The sequence below is a fragment of the Danio aesculapii genome, chromosome 5, assembly GCF_903798145.1.
Source record: "Danio aesculapii chromosome 5, fDanAes4.1, whole genome shotgun sequence".
Classification (NCBI taxonomy): Eukaryota; Metazoa; Chordata; class Actinopteri; order Cypriniformes; family Danionidae; genus Danio; species Danio aesculapii.
Window position 1 is genome coordinate 24,608,715 of NC_079439.1, and position 16,748 is coordinate 24,625,462.

General features: G+C 35.8%; 1 protein-coding gene across 4 annotated transcripts in view; it reads right to left on the minus strand.

Annotated features, from left to right (window-relative positions):
• Nucleotides 1-16,748, minus strand: part of gria3a (glutamate receptor, ionotropic, AMPA 3a) — an 89,575-nt gene that overhangs the window by 8,498 nt on the left and 64,329 nt on the right. The window contains exons 13-14 of one of the 4 annotated variants that reach the window (XM_056457670.1): nucleotides 10,495-10,742; nucleotides 9,579-9,693 (exon numbers count right to left, since the gene is read on the minus strand). In XM_056457670.1, coding sequence (XP_056313645.1) covers nucleotides 9,579-9,693; nucleotides 10,495-10,742 — 363 coding nt within the window. Of the gene's footprint in view, nucleotides 1-1,413; nucleotides 2,655-9,578; nucleotides 9,694-10,494; nucleotides 10,743-16,748 lie in introns of those variants that run through there. The other 3 variants (XM_056457671.1, XM_056457669.1, XM_056457672.1) reach the window with 3 other exon arrangements.

The following is a 16,748-nucleotide window of genomic DNA, read 5'->3' on the forward strand; positions in this document are numbered from 1 at the left end:
ATAAATGTTTTTTTAAATAAAATATTTTGTGTTCAAAAATGAAAAAGTTTTTGTTTTTTACCCAGACATTTAAAAATAACTTATTTCAGAGCAGTGATCACAATATCGTGAAAACGTGATATTTTTTATCAACGGTTATCATATGGGCAGAATCTTATGCCTAGTGACAAGTGCATTTACTAATCTTTGCAGTGTGTATCGAAGCAAACTGAACTAGTTGTTCAATCAGTGCTGCAAAAAAATTAAATAAATAAAATAAACTATCAGGAAAAAAGTATGTCCTAATTACTGGTGCTAGGTCTTAGTTGAAAAAAAAGCAAATAAGAACATAACCATCAACACCACACTTTCAACTCAATTAGTTTCTGCAACCAGATTTGCAATGCACTAACATAAAAAATAATTTGGGAATTCACTTATTTTGGGCATTATTCACACATTTAGGGTATTCAAATGCAGTTGTCACTCCTGTAATTTATTGATGGTACTATTCTCCTATTTAGGGTATTCAAATGCAGTTGTCACTCCTGAAACTTTACAGTGTGTATGAGGCCTTCGATTGGAGCTACTGTGGGTTTCATCAACTACTATTTTTAAAAAGGGTCAAATAAACAGTAAAAGTGCTACACTCAAAATAATTTAATGTAATTTTTTACACTAAAATACTGGCAAGTTTAGCTTCATGAGTGAAAGTAAGTGTAGTAAAGTTTGAGCATAATTATAAATACGGTGACAACATGTAAATCACCAACCCCTGCCTGACGCTTAACATTCAATGCTTTTTTCTCATCAGTTACATACACAAGTGTTCCATGTCATTTCTGTTGTTAAATTAACGCTTATTATATTATTTTAGTATGATGTGTTTTAACATTATGGTGTTGAATAATTGTGCGGATGACACTGTACATTAGCACAATGTAAAATGACACCTTTGATAAAAATCAACTTTTGTAAGCTAACTGTATCGTGGACATTTTAAAAGTGTGTGTGGGGACGTTGCTTCGCCCCTGGTGTCCACTTTCATATTGTGATAAAAACCCAACAAATCTCTTTTATCACATTTCCTGACGTTAAAATAGGACCTAAATCCCAGTGATTTTGTGGCCCACCGTAACATGACATAGGAGTGCGGTTTTCCCAGCCCACTCAACTGATTGACAGGCACCATGTTAATATAATAACATGTACAAAGAACATATTTTTTGTAAATAAACTGGGATTAAAATAAATGTTCCAACTCTCTGTGATTTTTATAAGTTTAAAACGTTTTTAAAACAGCACATGTTTGTAATAAAGAGAGTAAATTCGCCATCTAATTCTTACCTGCTATAATCACCACAACCGCATGGTGACAGTAAACACTAATATGTTTGACTCATTGTTTCAGAAAGACTTAAACTCCACCACAAATATGAAATACACTTACTTGGTATTTTTGACTAATGAGCTGTATTTCAGCTTTATCTGAGTCTGTCTCTATTACTGTGCTGTTTATCTGATGTAATGGATGATGAAAAGCAGACACACACATCAGAGCGGTGGGCGGGGAAAAGCAGCTAATTTGCATTTAAAGCCACAGGCTACAAAAAAAGTACAATGTATTCAGACACCACAATGGGCAGATTCTGGAGGCTATAATAAATGATCTGGTGGGTTTTTTGAGCTGAAACTTTACAGACACATTCTGGAGACGAAAAAGGCTTATCTTACATCTTGTAAAAGGGGTAAAATAGGTGTCCTTTAAATATTATTACTAGCTTCTTCAGCTTATGGAAATGCTGTTTATCATGTCGTTTTTGGTGGGTTCAAAAATATATTATACATTGATTTCCATCAGTTGTTGAAAAAGTATGTTTTAAGTTTAATCTGTAAACCCTAAAATGTTGTGACTGTATTCTATTTATAGTGAAGGATTTGTCCTAGTTATATATAATGACGTGATTTTATCCGTCTTCATATAGCATATTGCTTTCAGATTCCTACTTGCTCCCTTAATAAGCTTCATGAGCAAGTGCATGACTGCATTTAGCCAATTAGAAATACCTCCTGAGTGACTGTGCTTCCTTAAAAGGATCATTCTAATGATTACAAACGTTGCCTGGAGAAGCTTTAAACCCGAATCGGTAAACACAACAGCGATATTGAGAACGAGGCCATGTCACAGCAGCAGAAGAGGAAAAAAAAAGTCTAATGAAATAATTGCTAAATCACTGTTATGATAGCTTACTACAAGATACGTTTATGTAACACTTAGAGTAATGACTACATCATTAAAATAATGAATTATGAACACTTGTAAGTGCTTTGTTAACATGTCACATCTCCTTCTGTGTGAGTGGGTGCATCTGTTGTGTTGTCTCATTAATGCTAAAGGTTGTGATTTTCTGACTACGTGATGCATAATGGCCTGTGCGCATGTAAATAGGATGAAAAGCGGCCAAAAGAAAGTGAATCCAGCCACAGGAAACTCGTTATGATGTTTGTGGTATATGGATATGTTTGTTGGAAGTACTGTAAGATGAGTGAGCAGACTAACCTTACTCCCAGAGTCTTTGGTCCCACATTCACCCTTATCGTACCACCACTTGTTTTTCAGCTTGTCTAAGATGCCTTGTTCACTGAGTTTCAACACTGCAAGGTTTACAGGAGTTCTTCACGAGGGGAAATAACATAAATAACATGGCACCATTATGTTATTTTATGTTATTAAAACTTTAACCTACCGAATATCTGTTAACCAAAGCGATACTGTAGGACACCTGGCCTTGTGCTGTTGATATTGTAGACAGCGAGAGAATAAGTGAGGGAGAGATGGAGAGAGAGAGAGGGAATGCAGGCAGGGCTAGCCTCAGTGTTACCTTCGACCTTTGACCTGGCAGTGCTACCTACTGTTATCGCTTTGAGTAATCGGCACTCACTGTTCCAACAGAGGCAGAGAGAGTAACCATGGTCACACAGCCAAACAGAGCATAATTACAAAGAGCATTGGGCAGATGAGCTTCGTTATTGGAATTGTGGTGAGTGTGTGAATGCAACTTTTCCAACCCAGTGTTCAGCAAGCCGGATCCATCGGGAGAAAAGAAAAACCCTTACTTGACTAACAGACAAACAGGACCCAGCAGTCAGAAGGGGAACCGGTCTGTGGTGGGTGAGGGCTGAAGCCGAACATCTTACAAACGTCTTAAAAACGCCAAGCCTTAATGGAGGTTAGCACATTAGTAAGAAAGGGAACATTAATACTGCTTTGCTTTGGAGATATTTGCAGCATAAGTAATCATTTTATTATATTTTTTTCCAGAAAATCATTTGCTTACAGGGTATTTGGCATTATTTCGGTTTGTAAGATGTTAGTATGTCATCAGCAGGACTGCTGGGAAACTCACTTTATTTTCCTTCTGCTAAATGATGAGAGTTGTAATCCAGCAAAGCAAATATACCATACTTACCGCCGTAACTCCAGCCAGCTTTAGGCTTTGAATGCTAAATAACACAATTGAAAGAATGAGATTTCTCCTATTTTGTTTTTTATGAAAGTGAAAATCCACTACTGACCTAATTTTTATCCAAACGAGTCACCTTAAATTACCTATTACTAAAGTTGTCATGGCTGCTGCAGTCTAATCCTGTTTATGCACTCCAAGAATAAATTCATAAAATAACTGAATTATTACTGACAGCTTATTACCTGGGCTTTCTGCTGTAATTTACCAAATGCTGCTTTAAACCTCTACAAATGCCATTTTGATGCAGTGTTGCATTTTCAACATCAAAATTTGTTAGAACAGAGATGCATAATGCAATTTAACAAGTGTAAACTGAAAAACGCCCCTAAATTAAGTGCTAACAAGATATTATTTAGAGTGCGGGTTTGAGATTAGAAAACCTGGTTTTCAGTGACTCCAGGGGTCCGTTCTTCGTACCATCTGAGATGATTTGGCAGATTCTGGATCCTTTAATCTTCATAACTGATCTCTGGCTAATTTGGCTCTTCAAAATGTCTGGATGATCTGGGCCCTATCAGATCTGGGCTATTTCAGACCAGTTCAAGCTTAATTTTCCCATTTTCCGCCATGTTGTTTGAATAGCAAATCCATTTGCGCAACTTTGTGGACTCATAGGTGTTCCGGTCTAGAAAAGAGGTGTGTTAAGGTGCATAGTTGGTGTTGCGATTTTGAGGAACTAAAATAGACTATGCAATAGACCACCTGAAAGCAGGTCTAAAGTCCAGCGCAGAGGACGTTGGTTGTGCGCCTCGCTTATACAGTACATTGCTTAAAACACGTAGGATGTACAGCAATAAGCAAATATCTTTACACATGAAAAAGAATTGAAGGATTAAAATAATCCAAAAATTGTTACTTTCTACATAAATATAAAAACCACTGCCTGCATGCCTTCATCTCGGGGGGCTTTTTTTCTGTTTATTCACAACAACTTGCTTTTGTATAATGTTATTATTATTATATGTATATTTATATTTGTTTTATTTAAAACAAGCTTAGATTTGTCCACCAGGGGCATAGGACGTGTGTTTGGATGTAATCCAGTTTTTTGACCACACTTCGTTACTATTGTTCATTTATTCATTTGATGGAAATTAGAGTTTAGAAATAGTTTTGAAACAGATCTTTGCGCTTAACAAACAAAATTAATTATGTAGGCTAATGGATGTCTTCAGTGGAGTGTACAACACTGTTTCCTTATCCACGAAAGAAAAAGTGAAAGTAAAGGCTGATCGGAGGAGGCTCATTCTTTATCCTTGCTGCAGATGCTCTGTTTAACTGTTTTCTAGATAGTGAAGCAGTCAGTTTTTCCACTTACAAAGTTCGCCATGTAAATAGCAAATGTGCCATGGTGGGACGCAACTGTCTCTTAAAGGGAACGAGACTGATTGGTTTATTCTCAAAACACACCCAGAACTCATTTAGAGAATAAGCAGACAGGCCCTTTTGCGCCATGCTCTTTAGACTTTGCGCCTAGATCGTTAAAATAGATCCCCTGATCTGAGATTGCAGCATTTGTTGTGAAAAACAGATCTATTGATCCTTGAAATCAGGATCAGCAATGCAACGATTGGCTGACAGCACAGCAGCGTAATGACATCATCTGATTATTATTCAGTTATCCATGTGAGGAAAATTACAAAAAAATCGTAGTAAACGGTTTGTTAAATATGAAACGCAATAACTTTCCACCTTTGTTGTGGGCTGCAGGCTTTACACTTTCATGTGACAAGAGCAATTGATTTAGTTTTACATTTAAAAAGCATTTTCTTTATTATAGTCGCCTATTAAATTTTCCTAAACACTGTAAAGAATATATTCATTTAGCATCAAAAAAGCATTTTGATATTGGTAAAGGTGTCTGCAACTTTTGCGAAGCATCAAATCACTGTCATATTAGCTGTCAAAACATGTGCATGACTGCATAAATTATTCCTTAAAAAAAAACTGTCGAATATTGCGCATGTCTGTTATCATACACAAATTGTACTAAAGCTGGTACCCTAAAATAGTATGCGTTTGTATCTAAAAAGTCCATATTATTTAAGGTTCTCTTTTAACTGCTTGGGGAGAATCACCCCTTGACAATTTTTGTACTTTTATTTCGGAGTGTAGACTACATAAGTTTTATGTATATTTTTTACACTTTTGGTATATACTTTCAGTATTACCTTTGCTTGAAATGACCCAATCTAATCCTGTTTATATGAAGTAAACATGCTCCTGAACAGGTTTCAGCTTCCAGACTTGTTGCTATGACTAGGCATGGGACGATAACCATTTTCAAGGTTTACCGCGGATTGAAAAAGCCAACATTTTCTGCTATACCGTTCCTATGGTGTATGTAAGATTTTTTATTTACGTTTTTTTGTTTTTTTAGTACAACAGTATCTCCAGAAGAAAAGATCTCCAAAGATGCGTTGTAAAGAAATCTGTGTTTTTGAAACTAATGAAGACATCGTTATTTGAATTATTTACCTGTCATGTTTACTGCTCCAAAATATTGTAAATGTTTCTCAAAATAAAATATTTTGTGTACAATGGGGATTTTTTTATTTTACCCAGACATTCAAAAAGAATATATTTTAGATACCATGATACTGTGAAACCATGATATTTTTATCCAAGGTTATAATATCATCAGAATCTTATACCGGCTCATGCCTGGCTATGACAACAACTCTCGGATGAGTTTTGAAGAATGAAATGATCCTGGATTGTGTCAAATTATCAATAACCAAATAATCCACATACGAAGAACGAACCCCATTCTGAGCAACAGCTAAATACAACTGACTTATTCATGCATTCCTATGTTTACTACCTCATCCTATTGCGCTGTGGTGGATTTTCACTTTTACTTCGATCTATGGTTCTTCTGCTTGTTTTTTCTGTGAAGTTTTATGCTTTAATAACATGGTATACTTGCAGGGATTGCTGAATTACTCCATTCATGCATTTTGGATCAGACTCAGGTCAATAAATGAGAAACATGCAGTTGTGATGTCATAACAGACTAGACACCCTCCACCCAGCATGCTCAACTTATCAATGTGTGGACTAGGCGGCCATTTTGATCTCAGAGTTTAGAAACTCATGAGCGAGAGCCAATTACTGCAGTGAACTCGCTCTTGAAGACCAATCAGGTCTGAGCGGGGCTGCCTTGCCCTCATGATAGGCTGAACACAGGGTGACCATTCTGCAGGCACGGGGGCTAAAGAAAAGTGGCCATAAGTGTGTGTATAATGAATTTGTGTTTGTGTGTGGTTGTCTGTGCATTCATATGCAGACGAATGTGTGCGTTTTGTGAATTTTCCGTACGGCACCAGATCTTTCTCCAACGCTGATTTCTAGGAGTGTTTAATTAGAATTCTCACGTTTTCCTGTGATGTTTTAGCCCCTTCAGGACTGTCTGCCCCAGTGGTCTTATATTTTTCTTTAATCCCATCAACAAGGGAGCTATGAGCTTTTCCATGGGTTACACGCCAATTTAGGGAATAATCTTGAGAGAGCTGGCGGCTCCAAAGGGATTTGCATACTTGTAGCAGGGAGTTGGCTAAAGACCAAAGATGAAGTCTTTAAAAAACGATTGCAGATATGCAGATATTACACCTCTCCTCCAAGTCTTCACACTTCTCTATTGCCACTACCGACAATTTGACACACTAAACAACTCTCAGCATAGGATCCTCGCCAAGTATTTAGAAACGCCACAGGCATATAATTTGGACCATATCAACACGAATCCTTGCTTTTGTTAATAATTTGCATTAATGAAGGACAACTAAAATGTTTTACGGACAAAAACTGAAAACATCAAAACATCACTGATAATGCTACAGCTATTTTTAACTCGCTAAACTGTGATCTAATTGGTCTGTTGTGTATTAACCCTAATTGGCAATAAAACTGTAAAGCTATGAAGGCGTGCTGAGCCAATAATCTTCCAAAATAAACTAGAGTTGAGCTTAATCCAGTAATTAACCATCATCGCTGACTATGGTGCGAATATACAGCATTAATATGGAACAAAACTAATTCATTATAATTGGTCTTTAACCCTTATGCAGTTTTATTTCCTGTACAGAGAAATTTGTATGTGTGAGAAATAAAGCTTTGCCCACTTGTTAGGTAATAATCCCCATAAAATGTGCTTAGATTTTGTGTAAGGAATTTTAACACAGAGTAGCACGGTGGTAAACTAATAGGAATTAAAAGGTTAAAACACAATATATATATATATAACAGGGGTGTCAAAATTAATTGTTTCTTCGGTGCATCGCAATGCAGACCAGGACATTTAGGTATCATTTCAGTAATAGATCCTAACCTAACCATTTATTACATACTGACATCATTTATCTTATATGCGCTATATTGTGGTAGCTTACTATGGCGAGGGATGCGAGCGCGAGTATTTAAAATGCTCCAACAACTTAAAAAATACAGAAACTCTGCACAAGTTTCCTCTCCTCTTGGCTGTTATAGCGAGACTTGTGGATCCAGACATGAGCATGTCTGCAGAGCGAGTTTTCTCCACTTATTATGGATTAACTGTGATCGCCGCTGCAGTTTATCAGTGTTTATCAGTGCAGTTTATCAGTGAACAGCACCAGAGGGTTAGAGCCAATCGCAGCCTTTTCTGTTGAGCGCGTGACCATTCTTAGTGGTGTAAGAGCTTGCTCTACAAAGCTAAAAAAATCAAGCAAGATAATATTTACGTTTGTTTATTTGCTTTAAAGGCTCATGTTGTTCTGTGCATGTACTTGAGTTTTGTTTGATGCATTTAAGAGTGTTTTCTTTGAGCAGGTAAAATTAAAGGTACAGTCCATATTATCTGACTGCTTGGATTAAAGGAAAAAATGTATTACAAACAGAAAATGTATTTATAAATTATTATTTTAATACAAGAATTGTTCAGTGAAGTAAAATATAAAATTGGGTATGGAAAGCATCGTCAATGCACCGTGATATTGGATTAAACCAAATCAATGGCCTGATAATCGTAAGTTCAAACCCGTTATTTATATATACATATACTGTATACAGTTGCAATTAGAATTATTAAACCCCCTTTGAATTTTTTTTCTTTTCTTTTTATAATATTTTTCTTCAGGAGAAAGTCTTATTTGTTTTATTTCAGCTAAAATAAAAGCAGTTTTAATTTTTTAAAATGATTTCTATATATATATATATAGTCATTTCCAGTATATATTTATACTATATAAACTACAGGTTCAACACTACAGTTTATCCAGAAATGACAATTTCCATCATTTACACACTCATGTTCTTCAACCTGTAAGCTTCCTTAAAGAAATATGTATGAACAAAAGATTTCTTTTGCATCATGTTTAATGAAAAAAATATGTCATAGGTGTAGTACATAATCCCACAAGTATAGTAAATGATCAGACTGCATTTCTGGGTCAACTATCCCTTAAACATAATAGTAAATATAAAGTAGGCTCATCCTTCCTAACAGACACGTACTGTATTTTTCAGCACAGCTTTAGTTGCATTTGTGCTATTAGTTCCCTGTAGATCTTTTATTTTCCTTCTGTTTATGGCCCATTAAATCCTGAAACCCTGGTAAACATGAAACACAGTACATTTTGTGATGATCTGATGTTACAGATCAGAGAAGAGCCGGAGAGGGCCTAGCTTATTTCACCTAGAACAAGCTGTTTGTTTTTCCACACAAACAAACCCGCGAGGCGCATTCGCAAGAGCCTAAACGTCCTAATAAGCTGCGCTCAGTTACCCTGACCTCTCTCCACACATCCACCCACCGGAGTCTTTATTCCTCTCCTCCTCTGCTTCCTTTCCTCCATTAGCCAAGTAAAGGGTCGCGCATCTGATCGCCGTTTGCCTTATTACGTAAGCTCAAAAAAAAAAAACACTACATTAGCAGCGCTGACAACAACTGGTGCTAATGTCTTCGGGTCATTAGGCTCAGTTTGCTCATGGCCACCCCTGAGGGTCACAGTACTGTTGCCGGGGGTCAGAGGTCACAGCCTTGCCGATTACTCGAAGCTAGGAAATGGTTGTTTGGGTGAGATTGAGGCTGACCTTCGAGTCCCCTCCCCCGCTGCCGCACTCTCCCTTGTCGTACCACCATTTATTTTTCAGCTTGTCCAGCAGGCCCTGCTCATTCAGCTTTAACACCGCCAGGTTTACAGCACTTCTTCAAACGATAAACACATAGCTCGTAAGAAAAGGAACAGGTTTCGTGAGAAATCTAATGATGAGATTGAAGCAACTGGTAGTTGCTCGCTTGTTAGGGGTTAGGGTTAAATGGTTAGAACGCTTAATTGGTTGGACTGGTCGATTGGTTAATTGCGTCGGCTACTGGGTTACAGACAGAAGCGTGTGTGCAAGTGAGGTGCGTGTGGTGCCGAGTGGACAGAGAGAAACAGAAAGAAGTGAGAGAAAGAGAAATGTTGCTAAGTGCTGGTGACTGATGGAAATGATGCATGGAGAGTCCGTTTGCAAAGAAAAAGAAAACAGCCGATGGCATGACATGCGTGGCAGCAGGCAGAACAGCGTTGATGCAGAGAAAAAAGAAAGAAAGAAAAACAATCCAACCGTACGAACATTACAGAAGTGCAATCACAGCACAAAGCGAAGGACAGAAGATATAAAAGACCAAGGAAAAAAGGTAGGGAATCAACAGCAACAGGCATCACACTGTAAAAATGGACTGTAAATTAACAAGTTGGGACATTTCTATCATCAGAGACACGGTTGTAACATTAACTAAACAACACACACATATTACGGTTACCTTATCATGTACCGCAAGAGAAAGAGAGACAGACAGAGTGAAGAATGAGAAAGGAGGAAAACCAGTTGGAAGTAAAGAGAATGAGAGAAGGTAGAAGAATGAGAAACAAAACATGAAGGAGACGGAGAAAAGAGAGAGATGGTGGAATCAGGGTAGGTGGAATACTATAACAAGAGTGAATTGTTATATTATTCCACCCACCTTAATGCCGACCCTTTGGGCGTGGCCACACCGTAGCCCTTGGAGTCCAGGTTCCCTCCCACCTTCATAGTGTCGCACGGCTTTCTCTGCTCGATGTATTCGTTCATCGTGGATTCGAGCAGGAACGCAAACTTCCCCTTGGACTTGCGTACACGAGCCACTCCGTCGGGGGTGGTCTTAACAAACACCGACGGCTCGGCAGATTTCATGTAAGACCACATCTTCTCGTAGACGGCAATCTTTGAACGCTGTAAGGGGAAAAAGGATCAAGAAGAAATAAATGGAAAGGTTAAGAAATGGGAGAATATTAGTTTCTTGACCTTTTAAATAAAAAGTGACTGACTGGGACTCGTCTATAGCAGCCCATAAAGAACCATTTTATTCCTAGAAAAGCACCTCATATTGGTTACAAACAGTTTATTCCATATGCCGTAGGGTTTTTCTAGAATTTACTAGCATCAGTACACTGTAAAAAGCAATAGCTGTTCTCACTATTTAAATTAATTGCATTTAGCTTATTATGAATACGTTTGTTTATTTTATAATATTTAAACAAGTAATCCCAACTCTTTAGCACATTAAGTTGTTAAAATAAATAGATTCAAGTTACCTTGACTAACAATAATATTGTATTTACAACATTTGAGTGGTCGTGTGCCAAAAGCATGTCAATGATAGAGAATGGTCATGAGGAAACTGAGGAAACTGGAGGAATTAAAACTTAATCTTAATTAGACATAAGCATAATAAATCTGAGAGTGTTTTCAATTCTTTGATATTCAAAATTTATAAATATATTAATATTAATAAACTTAATATTTATATGTTTACATAATAATATAGAAATATTTATACAATAATATTAATAAAAATATTAATAAATAGTATTTATTATTATTATGTCTACTACTACTACATTAAACCTTGTTTGAAAATTACTTTTTATAAAGTGTTATACTTTTTTCTGCAGTACGTAGCTGCTATATAATACAATAAAATGTTTTAGAAGTAGGTATTGGTAGGTAGTACATTTTGGTTTTTAGGGCTGCATGGTGGCTCAGTGGGCTAACGACCCACCTCGTAAAAATGAGATGTTACGAAACACCAACATGGTGCGGCTAAATATCAACTTTAATATAAACGGGAGTGAGAGTGAGTTACTTACCTGGGAGTGAGTAAGTAATAAGGTATTGGTTTTTATCTTTACTTAAATGTTTTAGTTCAGCTAACTTGATAATTTTAAGGCAATTGGTTTACTAATATTTTCCTACACTGTAAAACCCAAAAAGTGAAGGTAACAAACTGTTTGAGGAAACCGATTGCAACAAACCATTTAAGTTGAAAAACGAATCCTAATGAGTTCTGTGAACTTAATACATTTGAGTAAACGAAGCAATTTGAACACAATAAAACCCAATTAATGAAGAGAACTCAAACCAGCTGAGTACTGTAAAACCCAATAAGTTAAGGCAACTCAAACCGTTTGAGGAAACCAATTGCTACAAACCATTTGAGTTAAAAAATGTATCTATATGAGTACTGTGACCCTACTCCATTTAAGTTGAAGTAATGAAGTATTTAATTAACTCATGACCTTCAACACTGAGTTCAAAACTCTTTTTAAATGAGTAATATTAACTTTCAGTAAATATTCAGTTAACTACACTCATTTCATTTGATAAAGTTGACTGTTGGGTTTTAAAGTGTAGTCATGTGAACAATAATAAGAAGTTAACACAACTAATAATTTAGAGTTTTAAGTTATGCTCACGAAAAATTAATACACTACTTAGAAATTTTAAGGCGATCTGTTTTCTCAAGTTTTCTAAGTAAGGTCAACCTATTACATTTTACACTGTATGTACAAAAAAAAAAACACCAAGAATTTTATACTCATTTTCATTGACAAGCTGCTGCATTGGCACAACAGAAGTCAAGTCTTGTTTGATGCAATGAAATGCAAGCAAATATCACCTCTTCCAGAGATCATTTTGTTTTGTGTCTTTTCCCATTACAATGTGCAAATGATGTTCACTGCACCAGTGAACTGTCTGAATCAAACTAACAACGCAAAGTATTTCAGAAGCGCTGTTTGAGCGATTATATTCACAATTCATTTATTTTTAATCATTTAGCAGATGTTTTCATCTGAAGTGACATGCAAATGTGATTAGTCTTACAGAGGCAATAACATGAGCAATGCAAAGTTTCAAACACAGTCCTGAATGGTGCAAATTAGAACAGGGAAGGATATGAGAAACTCTGAAAGCAAAAGTAATTATATATACGCAAACATGTGTGAAGTCGGCATTACTAATAGATCAATAGTGATTGAAATCTGCATGAAATCTCTAGAGTCATTAATGAGTGAAAAGGCACCTCCCATTCTCTAGAGGAGGAAACATCTGCCATGTTGGCGCATACAAGGTTATTCCTTTCAGTGACATTATAAACAAGCTCCGTCTCAAAAGTGTGTAAGCTGACTCACTGACAGTGAATAATCATTGCTAAAATAGAAGCTCATAAATGGGTGATTAAAAAACAAACATTCAACACACGCCTCTCCAACATAACACTCACGCACTCAGAGAATGAGAGAATTAATAAATCAAAGAACAGAGACAGCACGGCCGTACTAATCCTCTGTATATGAGCGGAATCAAAGCTTAAGTTTCATAAGCCAAAATATTCTGTGTCCATCTCTGGAGAGGCTATAGCTATAAATGGCCACGTAGCGGACAGGATATCTCTGGAGAGCACACATACACCTAAATTTATTAGGACAAACACACACACACACATACTCCTGCTTTTATAGGACACAGTTTTACACACATGCACTCTCTCTCACACACACACTTCATGCATACAAGTAGGTTAACTTGACCTCCAAGCAGCTGGTGTATGAGTATGCTGTACTGTGTGTGTTTTTCTTGAGTTTCCAAGCATGAGGTGTGGGATTCTAGGAATAAGAGAGTAATTTCTGTGCTACTAGAGGCAACAAATAGAAATAATGACTCTTTTCACATCTCTGACATGAAAAACAGAGTGATAATTTACACTTCTGCAACAGTCTTTTCTAGCCAGTACTGTGCTACATGTATTAAATCAAGTCACCTTTACATTGACAGCGTTTTATACAATGTAGATTGTGTCAAAGATGCTTTTTCTATGGGTGAACAAGATAAAGGGCCCTATCACACACCCAGCGCAAGATGTGTTTGGCAGGATTTGTTGCTATTTTCAGACCAGCGCAAGCTTAATTTTCAAGTTTTGCACAACAGTGTTTAAATAACACATCCATTTGTGCTACTTTGTGAACTCATGCGCGTGCCGGTCTAAAATAGAGGTGTGTTAAGGAGCATTGTTGGGGCCTTGCTATTTTGAAGAACTGAAATAGACCACGACATTGACCATCTAAAAGCAGGTCTGAAGTTCAGCGCAGAGCATGTTAGTTATGCACCTATGTGGGTTCAAATGCTTACACATTGCTTAATACACACAGGATGTACAGCAATACACAGATATTGTACAATTAAAATGTTATAAAAAGTATTATTTTCTACATAAATATTCATGACAATTTGCATTTGTATAATGCTATTATTATTAGCAGAATGATTTATTATATGCATATTTATATTTGTTTTAATAAACAAGCTTAGATTTGTCCACCTGTTTGGTTTTGGAGATGTACAGTATGTATCACCATATGGGGCATAAGAATAGGACGTGTGTTTGGATATACATTTTTTAAGTTTTTCGACCACACTTCGTTATTGTTGTTAATTTATTAATTTGCTGGAAAATAGAACTGAGTTTAGAAATAGTTTTGAAAGAAATCTTTGCGCTTAACAAACTAAATTAAATATGTAGGCTAATGGATGTTTTCAGTGGAGTGCGTACAACACCGTTTCCTTATGCACGAAAGTAAAGGAGTAAAGTAGAGAGTAAAGGTAAAGAAAAAGAGAAAGTAAAAAGGCCAAATGGAGGAGGCTTGTTCTTTATCGTCACTGCAAGTGGTCTGTTTAACTGTTTTCTCGCCAGTGAAGTGTTTGGTTTTTCCACTTAGACTGTAAAAAATCCTGGTTGCCTTAAATTTTTAAGCTGAATCAAATTAACCTTATGAGTCAATTGAACTTATATTATGCTAACCTGACTTAAAATAGCTTGCGTAACTTATCAAATTAAGTTAGAACAAGATTAACTTAGTTTAATAAGTTACAATGAACTAAAAACATAAGTTGTCATGACTAATTGATCATATAATTTTTACAGTGTACAAAGTCTGCCATGTAAATAGCAAATGCCCCATGGCGCAACGCAAATGACTCTTAAAGGGAATGAGAGATGAAACTCTGATTGGTTTAATGCACGTTATACTCAAAACACACCCATAACTCATTTAGGGAATAAGTACTGTTAGACCATGCATCTGGGCGAACAGTGTATTTTTTCCATAGCAAAAGTGGATTCGGACACACCCTTAATGCTTTTGCGCCAGGCACTTTAGACTTTGAACCTAGATCGTTAAAATAGAGCCCAATATTTTAGTTTGTGGGACATTTATTATATAAGGCAGAGAGTAAAGTCAGCATACTCGTGTAGTTTCAGTTAAATAAAAACAGATTCAGTTCAGTTTAATATGAATGGCACTGCTGTAAGAAGATCCACCAAAGAGCATCATTGGTGGGCGCTTTTAATTAACTGTTATTGTTATGTTGACCTACTGGGATTTTAGGTCCCATGCCTCATAAACTGAAACTTCACAGAAACCTTTTTACTATTGTATCGCTTTCATTAACACATTATTTGCTTCATTTATTAACCACACAGTTCACCCCTCAAAAAGTTCTGTCATCATTTACCGTGTGCAGTGATTTCAGCACTAAAAAGTGTTTTTGGTAACACTTTAAAGTAATAGTCTGTTAGTTAATGTATCTACTAACATGAACAAACAATTAATAATACATTTATTACAGTATTTATTGTGAACATTAATTGGTAACATTTATTGTTAATAATTTATTGGTAACATTATTAACTGTTAACATTAGTTAATGTTACTTAAGGTAAATAATGTTAGTTCATGTTACCTCACTGGGCTTTAACTTATGTTAACAAGCACAACTTTGCATTTTAATAATTCATTAGTTGATGTTGAACTTTGAATAATAAATGCTTTACCATATTATTCATACTTACAGTAGTTAATGTCAGTAAATACATTAACTATCATGAAAAAATGGATCATTATCATTATAAAGGGTCAAAAACAAAACTTGATTGAGGCTAGTGTGCCGAAGGTAAATATAGTTACCTTGGGTAATTTCCTATTTATTTAATAATGTTTAACCATGACTAATGCTTTTTTAATGAACTTTTTTTTAATGAACTAATTACAGTAAAAACAAAAACAATCTCATTTATAGCAGAATTACACTAGTTTTTGCCTTGATTTGCTCGTCAATGTCTTCTGAATAGTACTCTATACATCGAGTGACGGTATTTACATTTTTAAAGATCTGATTCATTTAATTGAAACATTTAATTTCAATTTGCTTTTTTGTAGCTCAGCAATAAAACAAACAAACAAAAAAATGTTACAAATTACAAATTACAATCTTTGTGTTAAAGGCATTCGCCTCAACCCTCTCCATCATTCTCACTCTCTTCTCAAATGGAATGGTGGGCCATATCAAAGGTTACAATGGGTCAACTTTGGCCAGTGGGCCCTGCTCTCTGTTCTAAAGTGTTGCTGGATTTTTAAGGAAAGAAGCCTCTAGTGCTCACCAAGGCTGTATGTACCAATTATAAAATGTAGTGAAATATAATTCCAATGTAAAAAAGCTGCTGTTTGTAAATGTAATTTAATATTTGGATGTTGAATTTGGTCGTATCATGCCATGCTTCAGAAATAAGAAAATGTATTTTTTTTATGAATATAAGGTTCAAAACAACATTTTTAAAATGATTTTTAAAGATTTTTTTTGTAGGCTTGTAAGTCTTTACTGTCAGTTTTGATAAATACATCATTAAATTAAAGCGTTAATCCTGAGAAAGATGTTAAAATAATTTCTACAAGCATTAGTCCTGTTCCTCACATAATGCTATCATATGACTTAAGAAAACTTTCCCTCTAACGTCCTACAAAAAGTACAAAGTTCTACAGAACTTTTGAATGACAGTTTTATAAAGCTTCTTTTAAGATCCTTTACATTTTAATTTCATAAGATAATTAACAGCTACTAGGA